Here is an 18,386-nt window from a genome sequence, read left to right on the forward strand (position 1 = left end):
TGTCTGTATGTGTGTGTGTTTGTATGAGTGTGCCATTCAATGAATGAATGGGAGAGAGAGAGAGAGAGAGAGAGAGAGAGAGAGATTTAAATATAAATAGCATTGAATATCTGTATTTTAAAATTTAAACTTTAAATTCAAACACTATATACCAGGCGATATCACGATTATTATACGGTCCCTTACTTAAAAACATAATTACTGACCAAGATAAAAACAAAAAAAAATATAATACACAAATTTAATAACCTTTTTTATATAATATTAAATAAAATATACCACTTAATTAAAATTAATATGTAACAGTGTATTTGAGCTAGATGAAATATATTATAATAAACCATAAGCTTCGACAGTGCATTTTAATCAAAAGTAATCAGAAATCACTTGAATGATCACCAGTGATATATACATATTTTTATAATACAATACAATAATCATTAATTAATATCAAATTGCATGAATCAAATGTCTCTCTCCCTATGATTTACAATATTGTATTTGATTTCAAATTGAAATTTTTGAATATTTAAATTGTGTTTTTTAAATATATATTATTATTATTATTATTACTAATAAAAACATTAACCAATTGTTTGTCACTTTTATTTTAAGTATTATATTCTGCGGTCATAAATTAACAACAAAAGTGAAATTATATTTTTTGAAAATAATAAAATAATTTTTATTTAATAAATATAATATTTAATTTATACATTAATTTATACAATAATTTAAAAAAAAAATTATAATATTTTTATTACAGTCATTGTACAGTAAATTCATTGTTATTTTTAAGCTAATAGAGGATAAATTCTCACTAAATATAATTTTATTACAAAAAAAATTATTTTAGGGGTTTTTATTTTTTAAAAAAGATAATTATATATTTTTATGAATTTATAGCCTATGACAAATAATTGTTTATTTATGATAATTAATTTTAACTTAATTTTATAAACATAATACAATTTTTTTTAACAATAACAACAAATAATGCCAGTATAAAGTTGTTATTGTATTATTATTATTATTATAAAGTATTAGTAAATTATAAAGTTAAAGTAAAAGTAAGCTATTTATCCCAAAGTGATAATTATATTATTTTTTAATTGTTATTTACGGTACTTTTGCTTTTAATTTTATTATTTATTTATACCGTTAGTATATAACACAAACACACATATGTTTTTTTGAAAGAAATACTTAATTGTTTTTTTTATAAAAATAAACTTATCTTTATATATATATATATATATAAACCAGTTTTGATAATTAGTATGTATTGAAGATTTTTATTAATTATTCATATTTTTGTTTGTTTGAAATTTTTGATAAATGACATAATACTATAAATCATATAAACATAAAAATAACAGTCAAATTGTGTGTTAAATAAAATATGATACCACATATACAGTATAAATATTTGCAGAATATATATATATAATTTAATATTTATGTTTATTAAAGTATGATATATATACTTATTTTATATATATATATATATATCATAATAACAATTGTGAGAATTAATTGAGTCCATAAATTAATTGATTAACAAAATATGACATTTATTTCCTGTTGCTATCAAATTAAAGTCAAACAATTTAAATTCAATTTAATTTTCAATTTATTTTTTTAATAAATTAACTTAAATTGAATAGTATATAATAGTTTGTGTATATATATATAGGATAATAAAATATCATATATAGTTTAATAACATTGAAAAAAATAGTAATAAAAGTATTTTAGTAATAAAAAACAGTTTTATATGTGTGTTTAAAAATATATTTTTAATATTTATTTATGAAAAAACATGTTTCCATTAAATAGTAAAATTAAAAAAAATAAATTGCCATTGAAATTGAAATCAACATGCTAAATTTATAGTATATCCTGTAACTGTTTTTATTTAAAAATAATTATTTTTTGTTTTAGTTTAGATTGTAATTGATATTTATTTAGAGGAAATGACATTAAATAATGATATTATTGCAAATGATTTATTGGAAAAATTGTTGTTGTTTTTTGATAAAATACTATTTAAAATATAAATATATTTATTATGCAAGCGGTTCAACAAATTTTAAATTTTCAAATAATAATTCATATATTATTTTTGTATTATTTTGTTTTTAATATTTTTTTTATATAAATATTTTATTTATTTTTAATGATGAAAGTTGTTTTTCAACACATCATATATTTATTATTATAGATTAGTATAAAATATATATATATTTATTTTTATGTGTTAATGAAAACATAAAAAATGTTATTTTCATATTAATACTGAATGATTGATAATTAGATAAATATATATTTATGTGTATAATATTTTTGTTGTAAACAAAAACTATATATTTTATTTTAATATTCACTGAATGATATCATTATTAATAATAAGTTATCTATTGTTGTATATTTGTTAACTAGGATATAGGTTTACATTAACATATAGTTGATCTAATTTTTGTTAAATTTATTTTTTAAAAATAGTAATAACAATAAAATGATAATATTAATAAATAATAAAAGTTTTTTAATACACATATATATTATATACAGTGACACGCATCCCATCAAACATGAAATTGCATCACTAAAAGCTATAAATCAAATATTTAATAGTATAATAATAATAATAATAAATGCTTTTTAAAATAAATTTTTTAAATTAAACCTAAATAATGATAATAATATAACAATATAGTCAAGGCCAGTTTATAGTAACATAAAAATAAATTAATGCAAACATATTAACTGTTTAATAGTACCGGTATAATAAATAAATACATTTTTCTATTATATTTTCAAAAAAAACTTGAAAAGTTTTGTTTTCTGAAATCTATACGAGCTTTTTGTGTGTGTGTAGCAATTTTTTTGCGAATTTTGAAATTCTGACTTCAGATTCGGTTAGAGGACTACTAATAATGTATTGAAAGGTTGCATTAAAATTTTGATATTTCTTCGGGAACATGGACAAAATGGCTGCCAAAGTAAAAAAAAATTTAAGAAATTTTTTTAAAGTATAGATTTGAATAAAGCATCAAAAACAAGCATAAGAAATATGCATTAAAATTTTGATATCTCTTCGGGATCATAAAGAAAATGGCGGCCAAAGTAACAAAAATTAGGTAAAAATTTTAACGTTTAGAATTGTAAAGAGCATCAAAAATATGATATAATATTTCAGCATATTTTTTTAAAATGGCGGCAAAAGTATAAAAAAATTTTAGAATTTTTTTTAATTATAGATTTGAATAAAGAATCAAAAACAAAAATAAAAAAATATGCATTAAAATTTTGATATCTACGGGAACATTAAGAATAAGTATAAGCGGCAAAAGTATAATTATAAATGATTATTTTGTTATACTAAATCATTTGATACCCTACATGACTATAGTTGTTTATTTTGTCAAACCGAGTTATTTGATACCCCACATGACAAAAGTTGAATTTATTTTGTTATACCTAGTCAATTGATACCCTACATGACTATAGTTGAATTTATTTTGTTATACCTAGTCAATTGATACCCTACATGACTATAGTTGAATTTATTTTGTTATACCTAGTCAATTGATACCCTACATGACTATAGTTGTTTATTTTGTCATATCGAGTCAATTGATACTCTACATGACAATATTTATATAATGTATATTTGACCAGTTTTTTAATTTTTATATATTATATAGCCGCTATAACTAATGGTTTTCAATGTTATTCAAGTTTTTTTTCTGAAAATGCTTTCTAGCATTCTTAACTGGTTATAAATAAAAAAACTAAAACTAAATAATAGATGATATTTGTACTATTTTTTAATAGACACTAACACACAAAATATTTAGCATTTATATATATATATATATATATACTATATTTGTGTAACAAAATATGTAATACAAATTTTTATATACAGTATTTTATAATTATATAATACTCTAATAATAATAATAATAATAGCTGTTAAACATGTTTTGATACTAATAATATAGTATCTAAATTATAACTATATATAAACAAAAATGTATATATATTTCATGGATAATTAAGCCTTATAAACGTGAAAACATTTTTGTTTTGTTTTTTATTGTTGTTGTTATTATTACTGTATATATATATATGTTGAACATATGTGTTATAATAATTTGAAATTATAATAATAATTGTATACTAGAGTGTAATATATGCATGTTTGATGTTTTCAAAAAACCATATTTATAAAACCATTTATTTTTTTAATATTTAAAACAGGTATATAGTTTTGCATATATTTTTACTGTAGTGTTGTTAAAAAATAGTTGAAAAAAATGCTATAATATTATATATAATCTGTTACTTACTATATATGCTTTTTGACGAATAAAATATCTTTAAATAAAATAATTTTTTCAAATTTAAATGTTTCTCTTTCTATAATTAGTTTTTTTGTTTTGTTTGAAACATATCATAATTGTTATGTTTATATGTATTGATATATATATATTTTTAATAACAATGGTTTACAATGAAATTGTTTCATTTAATTTGCCAACTAATTTGTAATATTATAGTTATACTGTAAATACAGTACAATATATAATATCGTATCACAAAATGCTATATCATTTTTACTTACAGTGCCATAATAATAGTAATAATAATAATATAAAATATAAAAAATACATTAAATGACAAAAATCTAAATGTACTTTAATATGTTATTAATAAATATATAATATAACCAGGATAATAATTTACTAAACAATTTTATAGATGCATAAGGATGTTATCATCATTACCATTGTTTGATCAAAAAAATAAATAACAATTTTTTTTATATGTAACCTTATATTGTTGTGTATCCATATTTGGATTGAATAAGACATGGTATATAAATCGGACTAAAATAATGATAGTTAAAATAAATGTTAACTGTTTATTAATTTTTTATTAATTAGTTTATTATTGTGAAAAATAATTGACAAATTATATTGACATTGATAACACATCAATAACTGGTAAGTTAATTACATTTTATTAATTATTTAATAGATTTACAGTAATTATTATATGAGTTAATATATAATTATGAATATTACAAAAAAAACTGATATATAATGTATAATAACTAACGATACTTACAAATATATGTAGTTTAATAAATTTTTTGATTGTTGTAAAAATATTTATATATATATTATAAAATATTAATATATTATAATATATTAATCTATAGATCAACAATGATTAGATGCCATACTATGATAATTATCTATCAGCTGATAGGTATGCTAACTGTGCTGCTATTGTTTGACACCACATCTATCAGTACAGCAAACATTTATTATAAGGACTTTCCCGATGTCTCAAAACGACCAGCACATGGATCAGCATCAGCACTGGGACCATCATCAACAGCATCATCATCATCATCATCACGATTACTACAAGCACCGGTATCATATTCAGCTATAAACTTAAGTGCCATAATCAGCAGCAGCATCACTGTACTGGTTATTCAATTTTGCTATAAATTATTCATTTAAAAATAATGGCCAATAATTATCTCATAAAGCAATTTATGATTATTGTATACATAATTGCTTACACAATATAGTATTATAATTATTATTGTTGTTTTGTATAAAAAAAATTAATTAACTATTAGTTAATTTATTAAAAACGATTATTACTGTTAAATATATTTTTTGGTGTAAAAACAATCAAAAATATTTTCTATTTTATTTTTATTGTTCTTTTATTATTATTATTATTATTAAAAATTAGGTTTCAATTTAAATATGTAAATTGTTAATTTGTTTTTATCATGTATAGCTATAAAATATATATATATTTTTTTTTAATTTTTAATATATTTATATTGTAAAACATAATTGTTATGCTAATCGGTTATTATAGTATTAATACAATATACTAATAAAAATTAGTAAAATGATTAAATAATAAATAATTATAATTTTTTTCAACGATTAATATTTAGTGTTATTGACAGTGATATTTCATAATTAAAATTTTTGTTGTTGAGGTAAATCATAATATTATTTATGTTTTATTAATCGCTTATAAAATATAGTATTTTTTGTTATTTATTTATTTTTTGAAATTTTTTAATAATTTATAGTTAATTATTATTCTGATTATTATTATTATTATTAAAAGCATTATTTTAGAATAAAAGTCATAAATTTATTTATATTAATAATATTGTTATTATTATTGTATTATTTTAAAAATTAAGTTTCAATTTAAATATGTAAATTGCTAATTTTTTTTTTGGTTTTTATTTCATGTAATAAATATTTTTCACTGTAAAAATATAGCTATAAAATACATAGATTTTTTCTGATAAGATTTAGCCATTTATTTATTTTTTAAATATAAAATTTAATTGTTATGTTAATCGGTTAATACAGTATTAATACAATAACAACAAAAAAATTAAACTAAAATTTTTTATTTGTTATCTAACAATATCCTTATTATTATTATTGCAAGTATTATAATTTTTAAAAAAAAACTTTTTTGTTTGTTACTATTATATAATACTGTATTATATAATATATATTATGTACTCTACTGTATCATAAATAAGTGACATTAAATGAAAACGTGATTAATACGTGATTTTAATAAATAAATAAATATATATTATTATTATTTTCAAAAATCCTATTATCATACGACTGTAATAATAATAATAATAATAGTAAAAATTCTATGGGTGCCATAAATTACATTGTGCAATTACATTATATAATATTATTAATATAAAACTGTATAAACTGCGCACATGTAGTTTTTTAAAAAAAATTTTTACAGGAAGTGTAGTATACTTTACAAATATATCTTTATATTATATAAATTATATATATATTAATATACTGTACTGTATATAACATATGTTTGTAAAAATATTTTTAGATTCTAGTGTAGAATTTAGTACTTAAATATATATATACTCAATACATACATGTGCACTTTATAATTTTTTCAAAAAATAACAAAATTGACTTGCTAATACCAAAAATAGCATGCTGCTGTAAATGTTAATTATTATTAAATTATTTTTTTATAGCATATGTATATAATACATTTTGCATAAATTCACAATGATTATTAATATTTTTAGTTATTATAACCGGATAAAACCAACTTAACATTGTTATACTATATTTATAAACATACTGTATATATATATATATATTTAAGATTATTTTAAGCAAAAAAACTAGTATCTATAAAAACCAATATTTGCATTAATTGAGAAAATATTAAACAATGTTAATAACATTGTATTAATATGTTTTATATTGTTAATTATTATTATTATTATTTAGTAGTAATTTACAATATTATCGATTTATTGATCAAGGTTATTAATGCTTAAAAACATTAATTATATTTATCAATAATAATAATAATAATCCTTCAATAAAATTATTGATAATCAACTTAAATAAATAAATACATTAATAATACATTTAATTATTATTATTTTGTAGTTATTGTTTAAACACGTATTTATTATTTAATTATCACACACATGTATGCACAAAAAAATCAAAAAATAAAATTTTTAACTAAAATATTTAAACTGTAACAATTCAATTAGTTTACCAAACAAACAAAACACTAACCAACAAAAAATAACTAAAATATTTTAACAACTAATAACTCATACCTACTTTTATCTCTCTCTAATACTACAGCATTAGTAGGTATTATATACTGTACTAAATAATTGCATAAACGTGTGTTTAAAGAGAAAGTTGTTTTATTTTTATTCAAATGTTTTTTTTTGAACAAACATTTTATTTATAACTTATCTGTTATAAAATCTGGTTTTTAATGGTCATACATTCCCCCCAAAAATAAAGTCTATGGATGTCTGTGTGTTTGCTAACTAATCCCAGTTCTCAGCCATCCTGATAAATACCAAACCAAACCATACCTACCAAACCAGTTGAAGACATCCCAGTGCTAAGTTAAACACACACACACACTATAAATATATTCTCTATACACATGTGTTTAGACATAAGATATCTCGTATATACAGTATATATATATATATATATATACAGTATATATATATATCTTTCTCTATCTCTTTGAAAATTATAGTACAAAACAATAAAAACTTCAATATCTTAGACCTAATAACTGTGCATTTCATTAGTGTATAGTTATAATGCTTGTGTTGTTGGTGTACTGTTTCCGACTAACTTTCCTATGTTTAGAGATAAATGATAGAGATATATACAGCATTATGTTATATTAATATACTATTCACTGATATACTGCCAACAAACACACACACACACACAGTCAGTCACATAGTCAGCACATGTATTCGTGAGACTATATGGGTGTTTGGGTTGGTTTTGGGTTATTATTTTTTTTTTGTTCGAAAACCGGATTTTTCTCTCTCTTTAAACCGTACATGTAGTTAGTTAACAGACACATACACACACCATCACCAGTCATGTCAGGGAACGGTACTATGAGCTATACATCCGCGCGAGAGTACTGTATGTGTTTGCATAGAGTCTATATGCCATAGACTACTCCCCCCTATAAACTTAATATTCCTTAATGTAGTTGTATTTTCACAATAGTTTTGTCGACAATTAGTAATCAAAAAAAAAATTGCAATATTATTTAATATACATTTGTAATCTAATAATAATAATAATATACGTTAAATAAATTTTATATATGAAATTAATATACTATATATATAAATACAGTACTTAACATTTGCGCTTAACATTCACACATTTTTAGTGATTTGTTTGATTTGTAAAAACAAGTTTTTTTACATTAAATGTCAATACTATATATGAAATGAGTGACAATTATAATAATAATAATGTGTTGTAAATTAAGTTATGTGTGTTTTTTTACATAAATGTTATGTGATTGAAATAATTGAATGATATTTCATAATACTATTGTTATTGCTGTTAATACAGTATGATATCTGCAATAATTATTTTTACAAATATATACAATACAATGTGTTTTGTGTAATATAATAATAAATAATAACAATAATTATAAATCATGAAATGTATGTATCAGATATCCATCAATATTATCTATATATATATATATATATATATATATAGAAATAATATATATATTTATATATATAAAATATATACAAATTGAATAATAATAACAAATAGCTTATTTTGTGTCTCTAATTTATTATGCTTAAATATTATTATAATTTAAAATAATACAAATTTCAAACTACCCAGTCCATTTACTACTACTACTGTTGCTATGTATGTGTATTTAGATTTTTGTAAATTTAATATTATCATATGATAGGGCTATATATTATATTCAATATTTATTGATCTAAGTTTACAGTAAAAGTGTAATTTGAAACAGTCATATATATATATATATAATTATCAAATATTTAAACTATTGTAATTTGATAAATATTTTATTTTTATCAGATATAAATATCGATATATTTTGAACACCCTATCAAATGTCTATATTAAGCAAATTGTTATATTAAGTTTCATATAAATTATAATACGATTTATATTATAAGTTTATAATAAGAAATTGTTATTTGATTTTTTTAAAAATATAATAAATATTTTTACATTTAACAGGAAAAAAAATCATTGTCAATCATTTAAGCAACTGTTGTTAAGTCTAATAATAATAATAATCGCACAATCGTTTTTTTAATACAAATAGGAGGAAATATTATTAATTATTCAAGGTAAGATTAATTATAATATATTTAAGAAAAATTAATCAACTAATTATATCAACAACAAAAAATTAATTATCATTTTTAAACATTTATTTTTAGTTTAATAAAAAACAAATAATACTTAACTAGTCGTGTGTGTGTGTGAGTGCAAAGTGGCCAAACATTAAACCAGTATTAATAATAATAATAATTAATTAATAAATTAGCAAGTACAATAGTATTAATATATTAGAAAAACAAACAATAAAATGTCAAACAACAAAAAATTGATGTGCATAAAACTACTGTTGCTAACCGGGACACTGGTCACCCTAATTGATTTATGTGCCGGAGCCAAAATAGGATTTTATTTTGATTTCAATGACGTCCGAACTACAACTAAACCTCCGTCAAGATCGGGCCTATTGTGGTCATCGGACAATAACTTGGGATTAATTACAACACAATCAAATGTAGCAATTGTTATCATCGCAATGGTCATCACTGCAATATTTAATTACAATAATAATAATAATAATTTTTAATTAGTTATTAATATTTATTTATTTCTATATGATCTTTGACCTGTTAAGTATTTATAGTATTATTTTCTAAAAAAATATCATTATTTGCAATAATTTTTTTTTTAAATATATATATTAAGTTTGTATAAACATTATTAATATTGTTCATCAATGTAATCATAATTTCATACGATATATGCATTTTTTAATATATTTTTGTAATTTTTTTATAATTATGATAAAGAATAATAAATAAAATTTCATGTGATATTATTTATATATATATTTTTTTAAATAATTATTATTAATACATACAAATATGTACAACAATTTGATAAATAGCTTTTAAAACATTTTTAAAAATTTTATTAACAATTCTACTATGAATAAAAATAATTACTATAAATATTATATACAGTAAACTGTATAAATATATAACAAAAATCAATTATTTACAGTTAATTTTTTTTTAAATAATGAAAATACAAGTTTATTAATAAATCATATAAATTCAAAAAAATATTATAAATGTTTAAAGTAATAGTAAAAATTTAAACAAATTGTTATAATCTATCAATAAATGCAATCACGTATTAAAAATTTAGATTAATTTTTTAATTTTGATTAATGAATTAAATGTAGAAATATTGCATTAAATTACAATTAGTTAACTAATATTTATTACAACTATTTTAATCGCATCGAAAATCGAGGTTCAATTGAATTTAATGATTTGTTGTAAAACTTTTCATTAAAAAAACTTTATTATTGACTGAACAGACAAAATCGTGGTTAACATAAATGTTTGGATTTATGATTATTTAGTAATGATTTAGTGATAAATTTTTTTTCACAATATTCGACATCACATTTAAATGGCTTTAATTTTAAATGGATATAAATTTGATGTGATTTTAACTGACTCTTTAGTGAAAAACTTTTGTAACAATCTTTATAATCGCAAATAAATGGTCTAATCTTCAAATGAATACTAGATTTATGTCTTTCTAATCGATGCTTAAAAGCAAACTTTTTGTTGCAATCATTGACATCACATTTGTACGGTTTGGCCGATAAATGAATCATTTGATGTCTATTTAAATCACATTGTTTTTGACATTTAAACCGACATTTGGGCCAAAAACACGTGAATCGCGTGTTGTTGTTGTCATCCATACACATGTTGTTGTTGTTATTAAAAATATTATAATCACTAGTATTAATAATTTTTACTGATTTAACAAAAACATAATTTCTAAGTAAATTTGTATCAAATTTATCAATAATTTCATAGAATTTGTTTGTAATTTGTTGTAAACTTTTTGTCAAACTTTTCAATTGATTTAATTTATTGACATTACTCTCAAATTTAGTCAATCTATCACTTATTGAACACATTTTCAGATGATTTTAATATTTTGTTTTTTTTTGAAAAATAAAATAAATTGTTTTTTTAAATAGTTTTTTTATGTCAAAAAGTTATAACATTATTAGTGTATTGATAGCCATATACAGTGTACGTCAAACACAATTGAAACCCCCGTTTAATACAACAGTTTATAAATTAATAACACATTCATCAATGCATTCAATACAATACATACACTTATATACTGTACTACAGTATTGATGAATAATATTTGATTCAAAAAACATAATTTTTGTTATTCAAAATATATATCAATATATAATTTATTATCGAAAGTTTAGTACTTTTTAATATATTAAGATATGTATGAAAATTATTATAAAATAGCTTAACTATAAGAGTACTAAATTTTAGGCTAAATTTAATGTAATACAATAAAATACATTTTTGACGTCAATTGAATGTCTATTATTTTGAATATTAAGCGCCAAAATGTTTATTGTGTTTAACTTTTTTACATAACAATTGTTATTTAGTTAATTTCAAATGTATTATAAATAAACTACTATTTTACATTTTTTAAAAATATTTTTATGTAATATTTTATGTAATATATTTATGTAATATTTTTTTTTAATTAATAGTTATTTGTTTTGTAACTATTGTAATAAAAAAATATTACTTTTATAATTATTATATAAAGTTTTGAACTACTTTTATATACTACATAATATTTTTTAATTATTAATTGTTCATATTTTTAAATTATAAAAAATATTTACTATAATAATATATATACAGTTTACTAAATATATTATTAGTATTAACTTTTTACGATACAAATAATAATTTATGATAAATTATATGTAATTAATATAAAATTATTAAAATATTCAAGCTATATTATATAAAACATTTAAGCAATTTAATAAGCATATATATATATATATAGATCTAATAATTTATTAGTAAATAAATATTTAATATTTTGGAAATTGTAAAATGATATGAATTATTAGTAATATTTATTTGATTTATGATATAGTAATTATAGTAATAATAATTAAAATAAACTCATAATTAGAAAATAATTTGTAGCAGATATTGAAACAAACTTATAAAACTCATAGCTATTCATTGGAAATAAATCATAACAATAGACACCGATTTCGGGTCCCGACAATCGATTTATAAAGTTTTCCAATTTTAATGACTGAATGCGATTATTATTAGCATAATTATGATTACTAGTATTGCGATAATTTTTGGTAAAATACGAAAACATTATCTTATATGACTTATGCGCCGACTTTTCAATTTGTGTACAAACTATGGTCATTGAAATGACAACACAAAAACAAAATAAAGTTATCAATAGATAGAGTAGTCGACCAATTAGTGTAGTATCGGGTTTATGAACACCGTATAGGACTACCAGAAAACCAGGTGTGGCCACAAAATACAATATAAATAATATATATTTAAATGTATGATTCAAATCACTGGTTATGTGTTCAATATATTTGTGTTCACGTATTGATTGCAATAGCATATGATTGTTACCAGATTTAAGACAATCATTGATTTTGGTATTAATTTCCTTGAATTTCAGTATAACATAATAGCTCAGTACTATCCAATAGACTGCACCCGAAAACAGTAGACTAAACATTTGTAATGATAACGGATATAGAGTTATGTCCCAAAATACGGTCATCCAAAGCGATTGCTGACCATTGGATTCAATATACAATAGGATAGTCAAGATAAAGTGAGCGCCGGTATTAATAACTACACCCGGTTTGAAGGCAAGTCTCATAAATAACAAAACCATTAGTTTAACTATTTGTGAAAATTTTTGCCGATTTATCAGGTTTAGCGGGTATTCAATGCGATTATATTTGATTAGATAGACATATCGGAGCATCGGTAGACTATTTGAACAGTCCTGATAGTTGAGTAACGATCCGATAGTCCATGTAATTGAACACAACATTATTATACAAGTGTTGAACATTGAATTGTTGCCCAATAGACGGCCAATTGGTAGGAAATAATATCTACTAATTGGACTATCATTGGGTAGTATCAGTGCTATTATATAGCGCACAGGTATTAGCAGAAACCATAATTTGGTGATTATTATTAAACAGTAGATCAGACCAGTGATAGGCTGTCCTGTAATGTAGTCATCGAGATCTCTGGCGATTACTAAATATTTTTTGGCAAACTTTTGAAAGATTACAAAATATTTGTAAATTATTTGATTATTATCATTCATTGTTTTTTAAATAATAATAACTAATTAGATTAAATATTTTTTAAATATTATTATAATTACTTATACAATGAACTAAATTAATATTTTCTAAATTTATTTAATTATTAAATGTTAAACTAATAATAAATGATATGACAGTATATGTACACTATATTCAAATAATAAGCATAAAAATAGCATAATGTTTATATAATTGTCTAAATAAAGATATTTATTTTAATTAATTTTTATTACTTTTTTAATTTTTTTTATATAATTTTTAGTTATTTTTGTTTTAATAAATTTCATTTATTAATACTGTATATATATAAAAGTTTTTTTTCTAGTTTAATATATTAATAATATTTAGTTGAATAAATATTATATGTAAATGTTTAACTTTTATTTATTTATAATTGAAAACTAATCGAAAATATTTTATTAATCTTAATATCCATTTATTTTCATTGTTTTTATTTGATTACTTATTTCAAGAAATTTTTTATTTATTTATTTTTTTTAATAATTACTTAATATTAAATATTTCATATTAGAAAATATAAAATCAATAAAATTAAATACAATAATAATATCAGTTGAGAATGCTATATAAACTTAGTATTGAATGAATGCAATGACTTTAATATTGTTTTATTAGATTTTTTTTAAATATAAAATTTTAATATTTTATTAAAAAAATATTTTCTAACACAAACAATTTTTTTTAAAAATAATTTTAGACAACTATTTATTTGGTCTATAAGAGTAATGAAAGTTACAAATACATAAAAAATAAATATTTTTATTATAATTTTAGTAAAGATCCTGGATAAAAATTAAAAAAAAACATATATACATAAACTAATACAAAATAATATCAATCATAGTTTTATATACTTGATTATTTTAAATTTATTATAATTATTATAAATTTTAAATAAATATGATATTTATTGTTTATATTTTATTTTTCAAATTATAAAAATTATTAGTTTACAAAAAAATGTAATAATTTGAGAAAACATTAGTTTAAATATAGAAAATAAAACAATTAATTAATTAATTTTTTGAATTTAATTAATAATTATTTTATTTATTATTTATTTTTTGTTTGATTGTTATTAAAAAAAAACTTACTATAAATAACTGCAATAAACAACAAAACAAATTAAATGTGTTTTTTTAATATACATTTTGAGCCTTGGTTTATCATTAATATTATCTATATGAAAAAGTACCAAATTGTTTTGTATTTTTAAATGTGTAATTAGATTGTTATTATTATTTATATGTATAAGTTATTAGACATTTTTGTAGATATTTTGTACATATTATTAGACTATAATAATCAACAATTATTTTTTTGTTGAAAAAATTATTTTCAAAAAAATAAATAAATAAATAATATTTTCATTCAATGCAAACACCGATAACTTCCTCGAAGTCTATCAACAAAAACAAAGATATCAACCATTGATTGTCATCTCATTTGTTATTACAAGTCATCTCATCATTGGTTTCATAGGTTTTCGCGGCAGACAATCAATCAATCAATTGTGGTCTCAATTACCGAAATCTGCGGTTTCTTAAAGTTGTGATCAATTGGTTGTATGAAATGAATGTCAAATCATTGCCGACGACAACAACAACAACGACTAGTCATGTCTTAAACGATGACATATTGTGTTTGATTTTTTCGGAATTCAAGACATTAGAAGATATTATACGACTCGAGTCGGTGTCCAAACAGTTCGGCCGATGTGTCGGACAATTGTTGGCCAACGGATGCAAACGTATCGGCGATATGTCGGCCAAACCCGACATACGACTGGCCATTGGTTGTAGAGATAGCAATGGTGTTGACTATCAGTGCAGTTCATGTAATCACTGGGGATGTGATGGTATCGCACATCCATTTCAACAGAGAGTATATACACTAAATATCGGCGATAAATGTTTTCGTGAGACCACTAGTGATGACCACAACATTGTGTCACTGATTAATGTCGACAATCATCGACTGTTGTCGTCAATAGTTGTAAAGCTAACCGAAACCTATTGTCTACCGATTCGGTCGCTGGCATTGAACGGATGTCTAATAGGCTTTCAAACTATTGTATTGTTGGTCAAGTGTTGGCCACAACTTCACTGTCTTGTACTCAACGAAACTATTATAACAAACGATTTATTAAACATAAAGTCATCATCAGATATTTGGTGGACAACGTTAAGACATTTATTGATAAAACGGTTAACCATTTATGAACAAAACGGTATGTCATAAAACAATGGATACAAATTGTATTACATATACAATAAAACTTTATTGTTATTATTTTTAGGACTGAATATCTATGAGTCTACCGGTGCCGATCTAACCAAACTGATTGTACACTTTTCACTGTTGGACACACTAACTATCTCTGATCACCAGTGGTTGGATATGACTCGTATGATTGAATCACTTCCAGCTCTTCAGGGCATTCAATGCTTAAACCTGCAGCACATGTCTAGTGTTTCTGTTGCCGATCCATCAGTTACAGTACCGGTAGTCATACATACTGACGGTAACACTAGTTTAAATGAGTTGAGAATCGGTGGACTCTTTTGGGAAGACTTTACACATTTGATTCAATTTTTACACATTTATAGCCACCGATTGAAACACTTTGCTTACCATCTGTTACGTCACTGGGATCTGAGTTTTGTATTACAGTTATTTCGTTCAATTGTCGAGGAAAGCCTACTGAAAGGTGTGACCAAATTGTCGATCAAACACACTGTTCGACAGCCATTCATATACGAAGCGTTCAAATACTCTAATCAATTGACACCTATTGATAATAACTATCTATTGAATCAACTAACGGTTCTCTACTTGGATAACTGTCTACTATATACAAGTCATTTGAGATATCTGTGCGCACAGTTAGCTAACATTAGACGACTGGCACTAATCAATGTCCGACTAGACTATTGCCAGTCGTCGAGTAGTGAACAGGAAACGGGACACAAACCCAATGAACATAACTGTTCAAAATGTGTCGAAACAAACTATCAATTGTTATCTCAATTGAAAACATTGGAAGTGTTTGTTGTCAGCGATCACTGTCTGAGCGAACCTTTAATTGCAAACATGAAATACTTGACACAAATCAAACATTTGGTGATTCATACAACTAATCCACTGTACGATCATCACAAATACCTGTGCCGTGTGTTATGTGATGTTAGCCGCGAATTAGGGGCCAACTGTGCCAAACGTAATGACTATATCAACGTTTATGTCAACGATAGTATTCACCGACTTATGAATGAGTTTTTGTCCGACAATAATATGGCTATTGTTTTGCATAAAAATCTCAAATTACATGTCATTAACTTTGATGTTTGCAATTTGTTTTAAATATTTAAATTACAGTATTTTAAGTGATTTCAATGGTGACATCATTAACATAAATATACCGGTAATTACCGTTAGTGAGTATAAACAAGACCACTGGCGCTAAATCCGATGGATGGCGGATAAAATGATAATTAAGACCCCCTGGCGATTGCATGGTCTTAGGGGGTGTCAAGTTAACGCAATGATCTAAGTTTTTTTTTTATATAAATGTATTAAACACCACTCATGTATTTTACATTTATTTATAAATTAGTTATTATTATTATAAATGTTTATTTGATAGTTAAATTATCTTTATTGATCGGACCATAGTTTTTTTTTAAAAAATTACAGTAATTTTTTTCAATATTGATATGTATTATAATAACAAAGTAGTTGTAGTTAAACTAAATTTTATTTTTTTTTAAATAAGTAAAAATTTTACAAAATTTATATTAAATTATATATAATCATATTAAATAATATAAAGTATTTGTTATTTACTGAAATCAATTTTGTAATTTTAATATAACTAAAACATTAATATTTTGTTATAAAAAAATCTTTTGTTACAATAAAGTATATTTAAATTAAATTATTATTATTTATTGTTAGCCACAGTTATTAACATCAGATTTAATGGTTTGTGTTTATTTAAATTTATAATTTTCTCAAATATTGTTTATATTAGTGATATTTACATCAACAAAAAAATTGAAATTAAAATATCAATAATAGATTTTTAATTATTTAAAATGTATTCTTCGATGTTTTAAAAGATGAGATTTATATGTAAATTGTTTGTCACAGTTGTCGTCGACATTACACTTGAATTTCAGTTCAATTGAATGATCTCTTGATAAGTGTTGTCGTAAACAATGATTTGTTGTAAATTTTTTCAAACATTTATTGACCGAACAAACAAATCGCGGTTTAGATAAATGTATGGATTTATGTCTATTAATATCTGATTTTCGGACAAATGTTTTGTCACAGCAGTCGACATCACATTTGAATGCTTTTTGTTTCAAATGAATTAATTTTTTATGTTTTTTTACTAATACATTAGTTGTAAATGTTTTATGACAATTATTATAATCACAACT

The 18,386-nt window shown here is 21.6% G+C and overlaps 1 protein-coding gene across 1 annotated transcript; it reads left to right on the plus strand.

Annotated features, from left to right (window-relative positions):
* The first annotated feature begins 15,246 nt into the window (after positions 1-15,246).
* Positions 15,247-17,416, plus strand: LOC128963042 (uncharacterized). The gene is made up of 2 exons (XM_054309497.1): positions 15,247-16,168; positions 16,238-17,416. Exons 1-2 carry the CDS (start codon positions 15,511-15,513, stop codon positions 17,299-17,301), a joined length of 1,722 nt encoding a protein of 573 aa, XP_054165472.1. The 5' UTR covers positions 15,247-15,510; the 3' UTR covers positions 17,302-17,416.
* Positions 17,417-18,386: the final 970 nt, after the last annotated feature.

Source organism: Oppia nitens, unplaced genomic scaffold (assembly GCF_028296485.1).
Source record: "Oppia nitens isolate AA-2021 unplaced genomic scaffold, nextdenovo-longstitch-racon4-pilon3 scaffold7_pilon_pilon_pilon, whole genome shotgun sequence".
Taxonomy (NCBI): Eukaryota; Metazoa; Arthropoda; class Arachnida; order Sarcoptiformes; family Oppiidae; genus Oppia; species Oppia nitens.